The sequence below is a fragment of the Apis florea genome, unplaced genomic scaffold (assembly GCF_048593485.1).
Source record: "Apis florea isolate Af1SG1 unplaced genomic scaffold, ASM4859348v1 contig_2350_pilon, whole genome shotgun sequence".
Taxonomy (NCBI): domain Eukaryota; kingdom Metazoa; phylum Arthropoda; class Insecta; order Hymenoptera; family Apidae; genus Apis; species Apis florea.
The window spans coordinates 5064702-5079562 of record NW_028256565.1 but is presented as its reverse complement, the minus strand read 5'-3'; the positions used below and the strand labels follow the sequence as shown (position 1 = coordinate 5079562).

General features: G+C 39.3%; 3 protein-coding genes across 8 annotated transcripts in view; 2 read left to right on the top strand and 1 right to left on the bottom strand.

Annotated features, from left to right (window-relative positions):
• amon (prohormone processing protease amontillado) overlaps window positions 1–7397 on the top strand; it is a 32196-nt gene extending 24799 nt beyond the window's left edge. Inside the window, exons 8-12 of the mRNA XM_003696713.4 lie at window positions 351–451; window positions 3146–3379; window positions 3691–3855; window positions 3951–4068; window positions 4176–7397. Of these exons, the coding sequence (XP_003696761.1) occupies window positions 351–451; window positions 3146–3379; window positions 3691–3855; window positions 3951–4068; window positions 4176–4340 (783 nt within the window). The 3' untranslated portion in view covers window positions 4341–7397. The remainder of the gene's footprint in view (window positions 1–350; window positions 452–3145; window positions 3380–3690; window positions 3856–3950; window positions 4069–4175) is intronic.
• The window catches only part of LOC100866315 (CDAN1-interacting nuclease 1), a 131049-nt gene that overhangs the window by 29947 nt on the left and 86241 nt on the right, over window positions 1–14861 (bottom strand). The gene's annotated exons all lie outside the window — the stretch shown is intronic.
• LOC100865960 (neprilysin-1) overlaps window positions 11467–14861 on the top strand; it is a 66875-nt gene continuing 63480 nt past the window's right edge. For 3 of the 6 annotated variants that reach the window (XM_031918368.2, XM_031918369.2, XM_086904758.1), the window contains exons 1-2: window positions 11468–11727; window positions 14493–14851. In XM_031918368.2, the coding sequence (XP_031774228.1) occupies window positions 14849–14851 (3 nt within the window). In that variant the 5' untranslated portion in view covers window positions 11468–11727; window positions 14493–14848. Of the gene's footprint in view, window positions 11728–14492; window positions 14852–14861 lie in introns of all 6 variants that reach the window. The other 3 variants (XM_086904761.1, XM_086904760.1, XM_086904759.1) reach the window with 2 other exon arrangements.

The window sequence follows — 14861 nt, the reverse complement described above, 5'->3', positions numbered from 1 at the left end:
TCGGCTGAAATATCGTTTCTGCGCGCGATTCAACCTTCACTCTCGAAGATAGAATCATTGTGTTTGATTATGGGTAGGACGAGTTGAAAGAGCATTCAGAATTTTCCCATTTAAAATTTGCGGCGGGTGACACGCGGTTGCCAACCAACCAACGAAGAGTACAAACGCTCTTTCGTTCCGTGGTGTCGTTAAAATGCAAATATAACGTGCATACATCCTCGTAATGAACCGCGGTAGAAGAAGTCGAGTGCGGTTAAAATATAAATTTTAATTTTAATTCAGAAGGAGAGAAGATTCTTCTTTGCGTTCTCGGTCTTTTTTTCTACTTTTTCTTTTTTTCCCTTTTCCAGGCCACCACCGATCTCTACGGCAAATGCACGACCACGCACAGTGGAACGTCAGCCGCCGCACCGGAAGCTGCAGGAGTGTTTGCCCTCGCCCTCGAGGCCAAGTGAGTGTGCAAATGGAATTTTAATACGATTCTCCACGAACCACTCCTCTTTGATCTTCCCGCGCAGATGATTATCCACGATATCGAGTTCGTGGCAAATTTTTAATTCTCTGATAATTTTTAATGTTTATAAACGAAACGATCGCGACTTTTCGACCTTTCATTCGTGTTTTATTAATTCTTTCAACAATTCAAACATCATTTCGTTGTTCTAGATATTTTCGACGAGATAATCCTTATTCCCTCGAACACCTTTCATCGTTTTTTCTTTTCTAAATTCGAGGTAATTCGTAGATCTTTTTTGAAAAAGTGTTAAAACGTTGCTTAAAACAGGCAGAATGCTGTCGTGAAAATGGTGCTTTTTCGATGGTAAGGATGGCCCTCCAGCTTTTACGTCGAGCAGAAGCTTAAAGCCATATCGATAAATATCGAATTATCAGATGCGGTTGGAAGTGAAAAGCTTTCGAAACATTTTCCAATCGTTTATTTTTAACGTTCAATTTTTGCGCGTAGAATGTTTCCACTCGTTGTCGAAGGAAAAAACTTAGCGTCGATAAACGGTCGAACGATTTTGGCTGAACGATTAAACGCGATACTTTCACGATATGCATTCTGTAAATGGAAATAAACGAAGATCGAGCGGATGAATTTTGTATAAATAGTTTTTGCAACGATGCGAATTAGAGTCGAAAATGTTATTAGATCGTGTAAATATTTTTCCGTCTTATCACGAGCCGTAAAATATAAATTGGAAAATATAATTCGTAATAACGAATTCATTTTGCATATATCACGGTGTCGATTAATTACAAAAAATGAGTTTCGCGAATACAAATTTTCACGAACGTAATATCATTGTGAAAAACGTTCGCAGATAAAGATGATGGAAGATAAAAAGGAAATTTTTAAATTGTTGTAAAATTCTGTTGTAATGGAGTAGATTCGTAAATCTGATAAGAAAAAAAAAAAAGAAAAGAAAAGGAGAAATGTTAAACGAGAAGCATAAAAATTGAATTCAACGATAAAAAAAGAAGAACAAGAAAAGGGGGTTATTAAAACAAGAGGAAAATAAAAGAAACGTAAAATAAAAAAAAATTGGAAAAAGCTAAAGAAACGTCGTTTAAAAGTAACAGAGAGAGAGAGAAAGAGAGAGAAAAGAAAATAAAAAAATCGAAGTTTTATAAAGGTAGAAAAGTAATAATATCAAATGGCGTATAAAAAGGAAAAAGGAATTAGAAAGAAATAAAAACGAATTGAAAAAATAAAGGAAATAACGTAGAAAGATAAATGAATTACACTTAAAAATATAAGTTAAACATCTTTCTTCGAACGCTTAATTCTTTCCCCGATAAAATACAATTTAATAAAAAGTTATATTCCACGAATAAATATATTATACGCTAGCCGCATATTATATGCTTTCGAAATCGAAATCTCGAGATCTCTGTACGTGTGCAGAAACACTTGCCATATAAACGATTATAAAATGTCAAATTAATTTTATAGCGAAACGAGATAAAGAATTATTATTCAAGAGCAGTAAAAAGCAATTCGGTTATCAACTACGATCTAAAATACGATCCAATTTATAGTTTTATCGTTCGTTTAATAATAAATGATATTGCAAATTGAATAATTGTAATAATAATTGTGAAATAAACGTTACCACGTATTGTATTATCTCTCATCGAATATTTAAGATCGAAGTTGATGAAAATTGATTATATGAATTCGAATTTCTACTGATTATTAATGATCATGTTAAAATTTTAGAAACACGAATTTCGAATATCGTTATAACCGTTATTGTCGACGACACGGTCCGAACGATGATAGCGAACGTGTCATATTGCGTGGTTTAACGACTCGGTGCGAAATTTCGTTGACCTATTCTACTGGAAATATCACGAATAACACATCGATCCACCGAACCAATTAAGGCGACGAATTTTTTTCTCGAAAAAAAAAAAAAAAAAAAAGTATGACAAATACATCTCGAACGAATTATTCATCCATCATTTTATTGGCAAATTATCATGGATTCGTTATCATATTATTAGATATTATCTTTATCAAAACTCGAAACGAGTGGATTGGTTGGCAATAACTCGAGATGGAAAAGATAAATATTCGAAAGTATTCAAAGATAATTTGATTCCACGATTGAAACGGATACGTCGGTCGCCGGGAAAATGCCGAAAATTAAGAAAGAGTATGACGGGTTACAGGAGGGTGAAAGGCTAATGGAGGCCTCGTGTTCGATCGAGCGCTATCGCCGTTGAAACGCGACCCAGTAACAAGGATGTAACATTAAAAGACCGAGGTTTAATGCACGACACTGTCTCTTTGGTGACTTTCCGGCCCCTCTGCGTTTTCTCGTCCCAGTTTCTTTGATCGTTCCGTTGATACGGTATCGGCAAATATTGAACGCTCTCCGTTGAAAAACGAGAATGCGAAAAATGCTCTTCCCCCTTTCCGTGAACTCGAGAGAATCAATATCACTCTGCGATAAAGATTCTCTGGCTGAAGCTCGAACGAATCTCGTTTATTCAATATACATATTTTTTTAATATAACATTGTTTAACGTGTTAATTTATTTGATGTTCGAAATGGATAGAAGAAGGTGTGTTGATCATTCAACGTTCTTTTTTACATAAGAGCCACGTTACAGAATCTTCGATTTCGATTTTCAGCCCACAATTGACCTGGCGTGATATACAGCATCTGACGGTTCTAACTTCGAAGAGGAATTCGTTGTTCGACGCGAAAGGAAGATTTCATTGGACGATGAACGGGGTCGGTCTCGAGTTCAATCATCTGTTCGGTTACGGCGTATTGGACGCCGGTGCAATGGTTGCTTTGGCGAAGAAGTGGAAAACTGTGCCACCGCGGTATCACTGCGAGGCTGGTTCCGTGCTCGAAACTCAGTGAGTGTACTTCCATTCCTCTACGATTCAATCTCGAGGGCGTTTGCCACCCCGAAGGGGCGGCGAGAAACAGCCCTATTCTTCTTCTTCCTCGTTCACGAATCGTCGAGAATCGCGTCTAAAACAGAAGACGCCGAACACGCTTACCAAATCACGATTGGTGGACGAGCGAAGTCTGTCGATCGATGGCCTGTTCCATTTTCTTTCTATCCTATTTTTGACATATCGACATCTTTTCTCGAGGAATTCGAATTGTATGTTGAAGCCCCCTTTTTCGAAGAGCCAGCGGATAAACAATTTTCCTTTTTCAGGGAAGTGACGAGTGATCGATCGATCCTGTTGAAAATAAAGACCGATGCCTGCGCGGGGACCGATTACGCTGTGAACTATCTGGAACACGTACAGGCCGTCATTTCCGTGAACGCCACGCGGCGTGGTGATTTGGAACTGTTTCTAACCTCCCCCATGGGTACCAGGTACGTTTCTCGATGATTAATTTCATCGGTTTTTCAATTACGTTTCAGATCGTATTTTATCGTATCTATCCGTTCGAACTGAATTTATTCTTCAGATCGATGATTCTGAGCCGGAGAATAAACGACGACGACCACAGAGACGGTTTTACAAAATGGCCTTTCATGACCACTCATACTTGGGGAGAGTATCCTCAAGGGAATTGGTTGTTGGAGGTATCGAATCGAGTAGTTTCTTTTCTCTCTCTCTCTCTCTCTTTTTCTCTTTCTCGTAGAAAATCGAGCATTCGAAATATCGTAATCGATTAAATTTCGTTCGTAAGGTGAGCTTCAATACTCAAACACCTCAACACGGATGGATCAGGGAGTGGACCCTGATGCTGCACGGCACCAGAGAGCCGCCTTACACCGGCCTTCCGGCAGCGGATCCACATTCGAAATTGGCGATCGTGAAGAAAGCACACGAGGAACGATCGTCGGCTATGTAACGACGACCCTGAAGAAGAAGAAGACCCTAGATACATTCATATCGAGAGATGTTCACGCGTCTACTAGTCTTATTGTTTAAGGATCTCATTTTTACGAGCGAAATATTCGAATATGTCTTTTCGCAATCGTTCGCTGATAAACCCGTAGAAGAAGAAGAAGAAGAAGAAGAAGCTTTATGTATGACGCTCGACAATTCTCATCTCCTGGATAATTCCTGTATAGTTTAGCATTCGAATGTTTTGCAGACTGCTGCATTCTTTACGTACATTCCTGTGATATCATTTTTTTCGTACTATTTTTCTTTTTTTCTAGCTTACCTGTATTGTTAATTTTCTCGTTTTTACGATAAATTATAGTATTTATATGATTTGTAAGAAACATCGTCGACTTCTTATCAGAGAAAAAAGAATCGTGTTTTTATTCTCGCATGTCGCGTTCGATAATTTTTCTCGAATTAATTTTTAACTTTAATTTACGATCAATCCGATTTTCATTGAGCATGAAAATCTTAATCTCAGAAAAAAAAAAAAAACAGAATCTACGCGATTCGCGTGAGCATTCGTTGAAGTTTGAAGGGAAACTGACGATTTCATTCAGTTTTATTCCACGCGACAACTCCTATCGATGAATGTAAACAGAGAGAAAGAAGAGGTATGGTTGAAGAGGAAAACTCGTTGAAACGAGATAGACATCGGATCTAAGAAATGTTAACTAACGCCAAAACAGAGTCAGCCTCAGTTGGGAACAATGATCATTCGGAATTATTCTCACAACTCGACGACGAGCCCGTCCGTCTCGTACCAATTAACCATTCAATTCGTATAGCTGAGTTTTTTTAACGCGTGTCGAGTTGGGAGGGGATTATCAAAACGGAGGACAAGGAGTACGTAGTTTGACGGTAGTCCACGCGTGCCAACGTTTGTGATTCATCATGGAAGATATTTTCGAGGAATCGTTTCGAAAGTTTCGCGAAAAAAGGATACGACGAACTTTTTTTAACAATATATATATATATATATAATATAAATATCGATTCGATATAGATCGTTATTAGATCCTTAGATGTTCGATTATACGTATATTACACATGCATGGATTTCTCGAAGGAATTTGCAAACAACCTTTCCAAATTGTCCAATTTCCGTGTCCAGTTTTAAGGGAGGAATTAAAAAAGGAATTATTCAAATTATATTATGAATCATCGATTAATCTTCTCGATTCGACCAAAATTTTCCAACAAAGGCAAAGAATTCGAGGTAATCGTCGTATGATTTTATCAATTTTCGTTTCCTTTGGATCTTTCTCTTTTTTATACGAAAATTTTTCCCATTCTTTTTATCAGATGTCGTAACACTTTCGTAACACGATTTACGCGTTGTTGGTAACCTAACCTGTGTACGTTCACCGATCGCTGAACGCATGTTTTCTGTCTCTCTTAAAGAATCCCTTCGTCAAGCGTATAATACTTTTCCCGCAAAAATCTGTATTATCCACCCTTGAACTTACATATCCACGCGTATCCACGATGATCCCTCAACACGACGCACAATTGTATTTCAGATAATAAGGACGATTTTTTACCAAAATTTGTTGATTCGCGTGACCGCGTCAAAAGAAAAAGGAAAAAAAAAGAAAAGAAAAAAAAAAAAGGAAAAAAAAATATATATATATATAAATAAATAAAACAAAACGACCACGATGAAATACATATGTACAACAGTAGCGAGACAAAGTCGAAGACTTTCCTCTCCCCCGATAGTTAATTAAAATAAAAATTCAAAATTTTTAAAAGGAAAACACGCGTGTGTGCGCGCGTGTGCGTGTAGAATCAAGAGTAAAAACACGTAAATTCAATCGACGTTCGCACGCATGGACTAGTTCGATTCGAGGCATGCGATCGATCACACGCCCTTCGTCGCGCGTGTTCTCTCTTTGATTTCCATATCGTATCTCGGTTTTGTACACCTCTTATCTTATTATACGAGGACAGAGCTCGAATAAATAAACAGATATATTTATCGAGGGGCGACTTAGTTTCCCCTTAGTTTTTTCGCTTGCATTGCTCGCTCGCTGTACTCGTTGTCTCGTAATCTAATCGTTAGTCCATGTGCTTTTGTAAGGAAAAAAAAAAAAAAAAAAAAAAAAGAAAGGAGAAAAAAAAATGCGAGTAAAGAGATTATTTCGCCGGAAAAGTGAATATAAACCCACGGGATGTTCCCTCCAGTTGCAGACAGATATTTCGTGGCTTCACGTGTCTCAAATAAATGATAACCAACGACCTAGATCCATTATCCGATTATTAGACGATTGATTGACCGAAGGAACTTCCACTCGAGAAGTTTCCATTATTATTATTATTATTATTATTATTATTATTATTTGATTAAATCGATTAATTGTAAGATTATTTCGCTATCTATACATCGTCTATATTACAATGATCCCTGTGTGTGCGCTCGAGAATGCCCTTTCTTTTATCTAGGAAGAATAATGTATTTTTTAGTAAATTGATCGATTGACGCGTAGAATGAGACTAATCGAGAGTGAAACGTAAATGGAAATTGGTTTTCCTGTTGTCAACGAGCGAATTTTTTTTAGCGAGGCTGTAATCGTAACATTTGCACGATAAAAAATGGATTATTTTCGAGAAATACGGGAGGATATTTGGCCATGCCGCCACGCTGCATATTAATTATATTCTACTCGAAGAAGAAAAATTTTAGATTTCTCGATCTTGCGGATGGTAGAGGAGAGTAGAGCAAAGGGGGATAGAAAGAAGAGTATATTATAGGAACCAAAAATAGAGAGAGAGAAAAATATATATATATATATGAAAAAAAAAAAAGAAAGAAAAGATAAAGACGTGTAGATATTCTAGATACTAGATATTCTAGAGGTCAGAGAGATATGCGCATTAAACATTGAGAGAAAGAAGAAGAAGAGGAAGATCAACAGAAAATATACATATTATATATATATAGTTGAAGTGAATTTAATCAACCTTATTCTGTACGTGATGTACGTGGATGAATAAAATCTTTATTTTTTGGCCTGCATCGTTTTTATATGCTGTACCTGCGATCCATTCACGTCACCGCCTCCCCCCTTCGAAACGGATCGATTCGTAAATAATTATTCGTCACGTTAATTCGAATTAAAGGCGTTGAATTATCGATCGAGAAATCGAAGAACGAAGGAAATGGTCGATTTCATTTTTTTTTTATCTCCACCTCCTCAAATCGAGACGAATATGCTATAAGCAAAATAAGATTGGGTAAAGAAGGATAATACATTCTAATTATATTAGGAGTAAATAGATGTTTCATATCAACGTAGTAAAGCTTCGTTACTAAAACAGTTTCTTTACGGCTTCGTTCAGATCCATATCGATTTGTTTCATTCTTTTACAAATCCTTCCGGTTCTTTGTCGAACGGTGTTGTATATTCTTTTCATATTCTTGGATATCGTTGATCGAAACGAAGGCTACTGTTTTTTTCCTCTGAAAAAATGCGAATCCGTTTAAAAAAATAAAAACTCTCGAAAAAATTCCCCTTCTCCAGAATTATTTTATTTTACGCAAGTTGCATTATATAGCGAATCGAAATTTTATTATTTTGCTTTAAGAACGATTATATAGCTGTTCACGCATCCATTTTCAAAAAAGTCCCGATTCTATCTATTTTTCATCTAATTCTCAGAATTATACAGAATCCTCGAACCAAGATCGAGGAATATTCTAGATTCGTTTCGGATAGTTGAAACGAATAACTGAGCGTAGCTGAGTGAAATTCGTCGAACGTATGGCGATGTAGTGGAATTATTTTAAACGCGTTACCGTGAACAGAACGCTATAGAAATTTGCATCGTAGAGGGAATAATATCGAGAGAAAGAGAGAGAGGGAGGGAGGGTTAAATCTGAAAGCAGGGATGTGTCGCGTAACGAAGTTAAAATTTCCATACATCACGCTTCGCTGGTAACGCGTTTAGCGTATTTTATTGGGCCGATAGGATGGAGGAAATACAAAGCAATCGACCGTCGAAAAACGGATCAGTTGTACAAAGAACGAATATCACGAGTCATTTGTCCATTGCTCTTTTGTCTCTCTCTCTCTCTCTCTCGTTAACAATAATTCTCATCGGGATGAAGAGCACGTTATCTCGTTCAAATCGAAGTTTCAACCAAGATTTTTCTGATAGAACGATGAAAAAAATCGTTGAAATTTGAAATTCGACGAGAAAAATAAAAAACGATTTCCTCGAAACATATATGTAACAAACAAATATAATAATTCATTAATAATAAAAAAAGAAAGAAAAAAAGAAAGAAAAACGTGGATGACTCTGAAACATCGTCGAACTCGAGAAGTCGAGAAATATTTTAATGGATTGTTTTTCGCTCTCGATGTCGCGACGACATAGAACCCTTCTCCCCTCCCCACTTGCGTTTTTCTTTTTCTCTCTTTTTTTTTTCGAAATCGATAGTTAAACACGATCAGCCCTGACCTGAAAATAATTTTCACTTGTTTCAGTCGTGCTCCAATTACCGGTAAGGAAAACAGAGTTCCGTTGTTGAAGAGGATGGGATACGAACGTTGCCACCGACGACGACGACGACGACGACGACGAGAGTCCGAGAGTTCAACGCGGTTTCTCCATTTCTTTTTTTTTCTTCCCAGGATTGACAGATTGGCGATCGATCAACGTAATTAACCGCTCTGAGGAACGGATCGTGAGCACTGCCAATTTGCATAATTGGGTCGCCGTTGTTAAAACGTTATTTACGCGGGTTCATAAATCGAAGCGAGGATTAGTATGTGTACTCCCTTCTCTCCCTAGAAGATACGAAACGGGGAGGAGAAGTGTTTAAAATTTCGAGCCCCCAAGAAATCTTTTCACGTAGGAGTTGTGCAAATCGAAAACTTCACCGATACAATAATATGTAATACACTTCTTTTTCCTCGCTGATCCGTGGACACAGATGATGAAATCACTTTACAGGATCGGGCTTCAAGGTATTGTTGTTGAACCGGTTACAAGCGTATCGAGAGCAATTTAGCAGGGAATTATTCGCAACGCGGTTATTCAATGCGATGCTTCTACGATAGGAAGGAGAGCTTTTCCTATAAATGGGAAAATACACGCTAGTTTAGTTCCACATAAACTCGGGGGAAGATATTTAAACGGATGTGTGCAGGATCAGGATAACGAAAGAGAAAGTGGTACACGCGGAAAAATAAGATTTCACAGGCATTTCATTAATTCGAACGGACGAGCAAGATTAACTGGTGATTTCTTTCGATGTCGTATCATAGCAAAACTGCAAGCACATCATGGATGGAATATTGTTTGTCATTTCAGCTATATGAAATTAAAAGTTGGAAAGTACGAAATACTTAAATACTTTTAGGATCCGGCGATTTCTAAAAAGTTGAATAAAACGCGTCTCTCTACCTTCGTTCCATTCCTCGACTCTTTGCGATTCCTATACGTCGGTCTGTGCACGCAGCTTAACGTTTGTTATCGTATCTGTCGAAATGTCGAAGGCGGTAAACCAATGGGCAGCGAAATTTCGAACTCGCTCGCAATGGAGGGGTTCACCTTTGTTATTTCGAGAGTTTTTATTCGATGATCGCATGTTCGTGGTTACATTCGATGGTTGGATATCGCAACATCTTGGTCGACGTTTATTAATCGTGTTAATTTCGGCCCCGGATTTGTCGGGGTTTTGGCGCCGATATCGCCGAGTTTTGCGTGGACGTGGATATAACGTAATCCATCGATTTCGTAGCGAATCTGAATTTAACGAACTGATATCTCGTCGTTCCTTGAAACGATATACAAGTTTGAGCTCGTCCCGCATTCGATAGAACGCATCAAACACTTTTAATTGCTCATACGCCGATTTAATCTAATACATTTCGACGAGGCTGAAGTTTCTATTGGGAGTAGTTTATTCGATTAGATTTATTCTTCAGATTCGTACAGAAAGAACCGATGATATGTAAAAATTGAAATTACATTCGCGTAAAGTGTGAAATAAAATTTTGACTTTTTTTGTTGAAAGATCTCGTGACGAAAATCAAGAAATAGAGAAAATTGATGGTCGCTTTTCGTTTCATCACAATCGGTTGCCAAGATAAAAGGACTCGAAATAAATCAGATATATAATTATCATTTATTGTAAAACATAATTGAAAAATATATTTCCAATCTAGCATTAATTAATTCGACCAAGTACATTATATCTTGTACTTAATAATACTTTAAAAATATACCCGTAAATACGTTAAAATTACACCGGTTTAATTCGTAAATTATATCAATGAAAAAGCTCAAGATTTCAATCGAAAGGGATATTTAATCAACTCTTAAACCGTCGATTAAGTAACAACGTTCGATGGATTTTCCATTTTTCCTTGACGATCCATTTTATCTTGACGATCGAATAAACGTTGGAACAAACAACGATTCTTTCAAAGGATAAGAAAAAAAAAAAGAAGAAGAAGCGAAAGAGATTCGATCTATCGCGCAACAACTTTACTTCAGAATTATCTTCGCGGGAAGAGAATTCCATTCCATTCATATACGCTTTATCCTAGCCGACGAAAGTTTCCACGGCGAGCGAGACGAACGCGCTCCGAGTTCTCCCAGTTTGCTCTGACTCCGACCGACTCTCTCCTAACGTTTGAATATCGAGGGCTTGCGCGTTGCGACCACGGGGAGGGAAGGAGGAGAAGACGGGGAAGGAAGAGAGAAGAGGGTACGAAAAAAGGTGTTCGAAATAAATCGGAGAAAATAAAATCCCGACAAATAAATCGATGAATCGAAGTAACCTCGTCTATTGTCGTCGTCTACCTAAATTCCATAACGCTTATCGATAAATAAAAAAAAAAAAAAGAAAAAAAGAGAGAGAAAAGAGGAGGAAAGATACGAGAGGATAATTATAAAAATATACGTGAAAAATAAGAAATGAAGTGGAAGGACTGGGGGACTGAGAAGGACGAGCGAAGAGAGAGAGAGAGAGAGAGGGAGGGAGAGAAGGGGGCGAGAGATAGAGAGGGAGAAATGGAGCGGAGGAGGGAGGTGGGCGAAGCGTGTGTGCGGGAGAGAGAGGCGGTACGGTGGTTGAGTCCGGTCCGACAGTCCGCGTGTTACCCCCAGCCGTAAAGCAGGGCCGCGTTTTCTCGACTTCCGGTTATCTCGTGCCAGCCCAGACGCAGAAACAGTTCCCGAACGAAGGAGTTTCGGGTGATACGCGAGCCCGCGCTTCGGTCATCCCTTCGTTCCCCGCGGATCTATAGTGAACCGGAAGTGAACGCTCGACAAAGTGAGATCCTCGAAATAATCCAGAGATCGCCCGACAAAATTTTTTCGATCTCGTGAAGGTGAGTCGATCGATCGTTTCTCTCTCTTTCCCTCTTACTATCTTTTAACGGAACGAAGGCGATAACAATGGCGAGAATAGAAAATTGAGAATTGATGATCCGGTTAATTTTTAATATTCCTTTTGGTGAACTGGTCGACCAGTTTCTCGATCTTTATCTGTGAACGAATTGAGAGATTTAAAAGAAGAAGAAAGGAAGAATAGGGAAGAGTTATTATTTCTTAAAGTCGAGAGTGATAAAATTCTTTCGTAGATTTGTTAGTGGAAGCGGTTAAGTTTACTTGAAAATTGAGTTGAAAAGTTTCGAATAATAAATCTATTTTCCAAAGTCGATACACGGATACCGTTGCACAAAAATATCATTTTGAATACTTGGTCAGAAAAAAATTTCAAGATTAAAAAAAAATAATCGCAGAAACTTTTGTACCAGACGCCGGTTTGCTTTCGTTAATGAGGCTCTGCTAACGAGCTGAATCAGGCACAGGCAACTGTTTACGCGTAATGTTTGACATTCTTCTTCCTAGACGCGAGAAAAATATTCTTTCTTCACCTTTTCGAAAACGATCATCATATTCTTCCTCCTCGATGTATATAAATTTTTTCGAAAGAAGAGCTCGATCGATCCTCGACATCGATCCTCCCAAGAGTTTCGATCTTCGAATTTATCCGCGCTAGATTTCGACGGGGACGCTAAAAATACCGAGGAAAAGAAATTTCGCGCCGATTCGATCAACCGGAACAGGTCGCAACTTTTTCGATTCGAGACGATTCGTCTCCCCCCGTTGCGTTCTGGTCGTGGCAAGAGAAGCGAGCGACAGTTTCCGCCACACGAAATCCCCCTTCCGCTCGAAAAGTTTTAGTGGCCGCGCGCAAACATTTCGCCGAGATCGATCTCGGCTCTCTCGTGCATTCCAATCGATTCGACTCCGTCCAATCTTTGGAAAACAAAAAAAAAAAAAAGAAGGAAAAGAAACGCGGTATTCTCGCGAGATAAAGAGAAAGCAAGAAATGACGTGTTTCTGGATGTCCGGTTCTTTTCTTTCGATTCATGCTTCGCCCCTCGATCCATCGCTTTCCCCTCCCCTCGGTTCGTTTACATTTTTCTTTTCACCGCCGCCGTCCTCCTCCCAGGCCTCGATCACGTACTCCATTGACTGGAAAATCTGATCTCCCATCGGCCCTGAATATTTTTAACCCGATGCAAAAAATAATCGGCGAATATATCACCTCGCTTACGTGTTACTCCTATGAATAAATATCCCGTCTGCCGCGCCTGTTCTCATCAATTTGGACGGGCGATCGCCCCCGTTCACTCGTACACACCGTCGTAAATCTTGGTCAGAATAATCATCGGCCGGCCTCGTGTTAATAAATCTTTATTAATCGATCGATTTTTACTCTCCTCCTCCTCCTATTATCTTTATGACGTTTTCGCGCTTTGAAAATACCGACACCAATAATAATTTTCATCTCCTCCTCCTCGGATGAACTTCTGACCAAATAAAAACCTTTCTCTCGAAGGTGAAGGATTCATTTTTTTTTTTTTTTTTTTTTTTAGTTAACTCAAAGTTTAGTTTAGAATTTCAAATACGGATCGATTATTTTATTTTAAGCGGCGAAACAATAAATAATGATCGTGCAACAAAAACGTACGTTTTTCTTCCTTCCTTAACGAAACGGAAATTTGTTATCCCTGCGAGGATAGCGGGTGAATGGCGTCGGTTTAGGGGACGCATCGCGCTTTTCTTATCATTAGACGAGCGACTTTTCGTAAAAAGTTGTTTATTTATTCGCGAAGAAACAGTTTTGATGATGAAGCTTGAGATGTTGAAAAGAGACAAGATTGAAATATTTATATTTCGTGCTGTAAAATTTCAGAAATTTCTCGCCGATATTTGTTGTTACGCATGATTCGACTAACTAATTCGCCAAGCAGATAGAATTGTTACGCAAGATAAGAGAAAGCTGCCGATTCGATTGGATTGATAAGAAAAATTGATAAAAAAAGAAAAGCGATTAAATCGATCATCGTTCGTCGTCCAGGTGAACAGATAGGATCCAGAAGAAACTTTTCGTCGAGATTATTCTTCTTTGGTCGATTATATCTTCGTTCGTTTTGGTTTTCTTGAGAAGAGAGAAGAAACGGTTTGGACTCGGTCGATGGAATGGTGCGTTTTGCCGCGACAAAGAAATGCGCATAAATTAGAAATCCCACGGTGGAAACAGCTTGGAAGTAATCGAGATTAAACCGAGGCTTCTCGTGAAGGCGATTTAGTAGACTCCAAGATCGCTTTTTACGATACGGAGAACGACTTAATTCGTGCGTAACCTTGGCTTTTATAAATCTCCCTTCATCTACATCCGAGTCCCGGCTACTTATTCTGAATTTCTTTCTGCCGCCTCGAATGAGTCACGGCGTGGGCCGCGATTAAACTTATTATTACGCTCGCGTGTCGTGTCGAAACGTGTGTCGAACGATCGTCTACGCGCACGAAACTCAAATCATTTAAGTCTAATTCGCGCTAGATTTCCAATATATCCCTTTGCGAACCCACCAGTTTTCTATCTGTGGTGGAAAAAAAAGAACACTTTTCGCAGAGATTGCGCGTCACGCACGTTCGATCGAATTATCGCGTACAAGGAACGAATTACCACGATAAAAATTCCTCTTATATCGATTATTTCGAAAAAGGTATTTCCACCGTGTTCAAAATTCTTTATCGAGGAAAAAAAGGAAACGATAAATTTCTCTGTCTCCTTGCACAGATTGGCGACAGAAGAACGGGAAGATGGAAGAGGAGTGGAAGGGAGAGGGGTGGATCCGGCCGGTGGTTTGATCCGTCCATTGCCGTCCATCGGCGGGTGGAGAAGTTTTGAAGAGCTAGGGAGTTCCGCGGGACCCGGCAAATGTGGCTTTGTGCACGGTGAGCCGGGGTTACGGGGGCCGTGGGGCCCGTGGCGGCGGGGGCAGATCCCGTGGCGAGGCAAGCGTGAGGCTACCCCTCAGCCCTCGCACCCTGTGCGCCCCTGGGGCCGGAGGTGGCGCACATGTCCACGTACAGGGGACTGGACCCGGAAATAATCCCGCCACCGAGGAGGGATCCGGCCTTCCGGACGAGCCGATGGTGAGCCCAT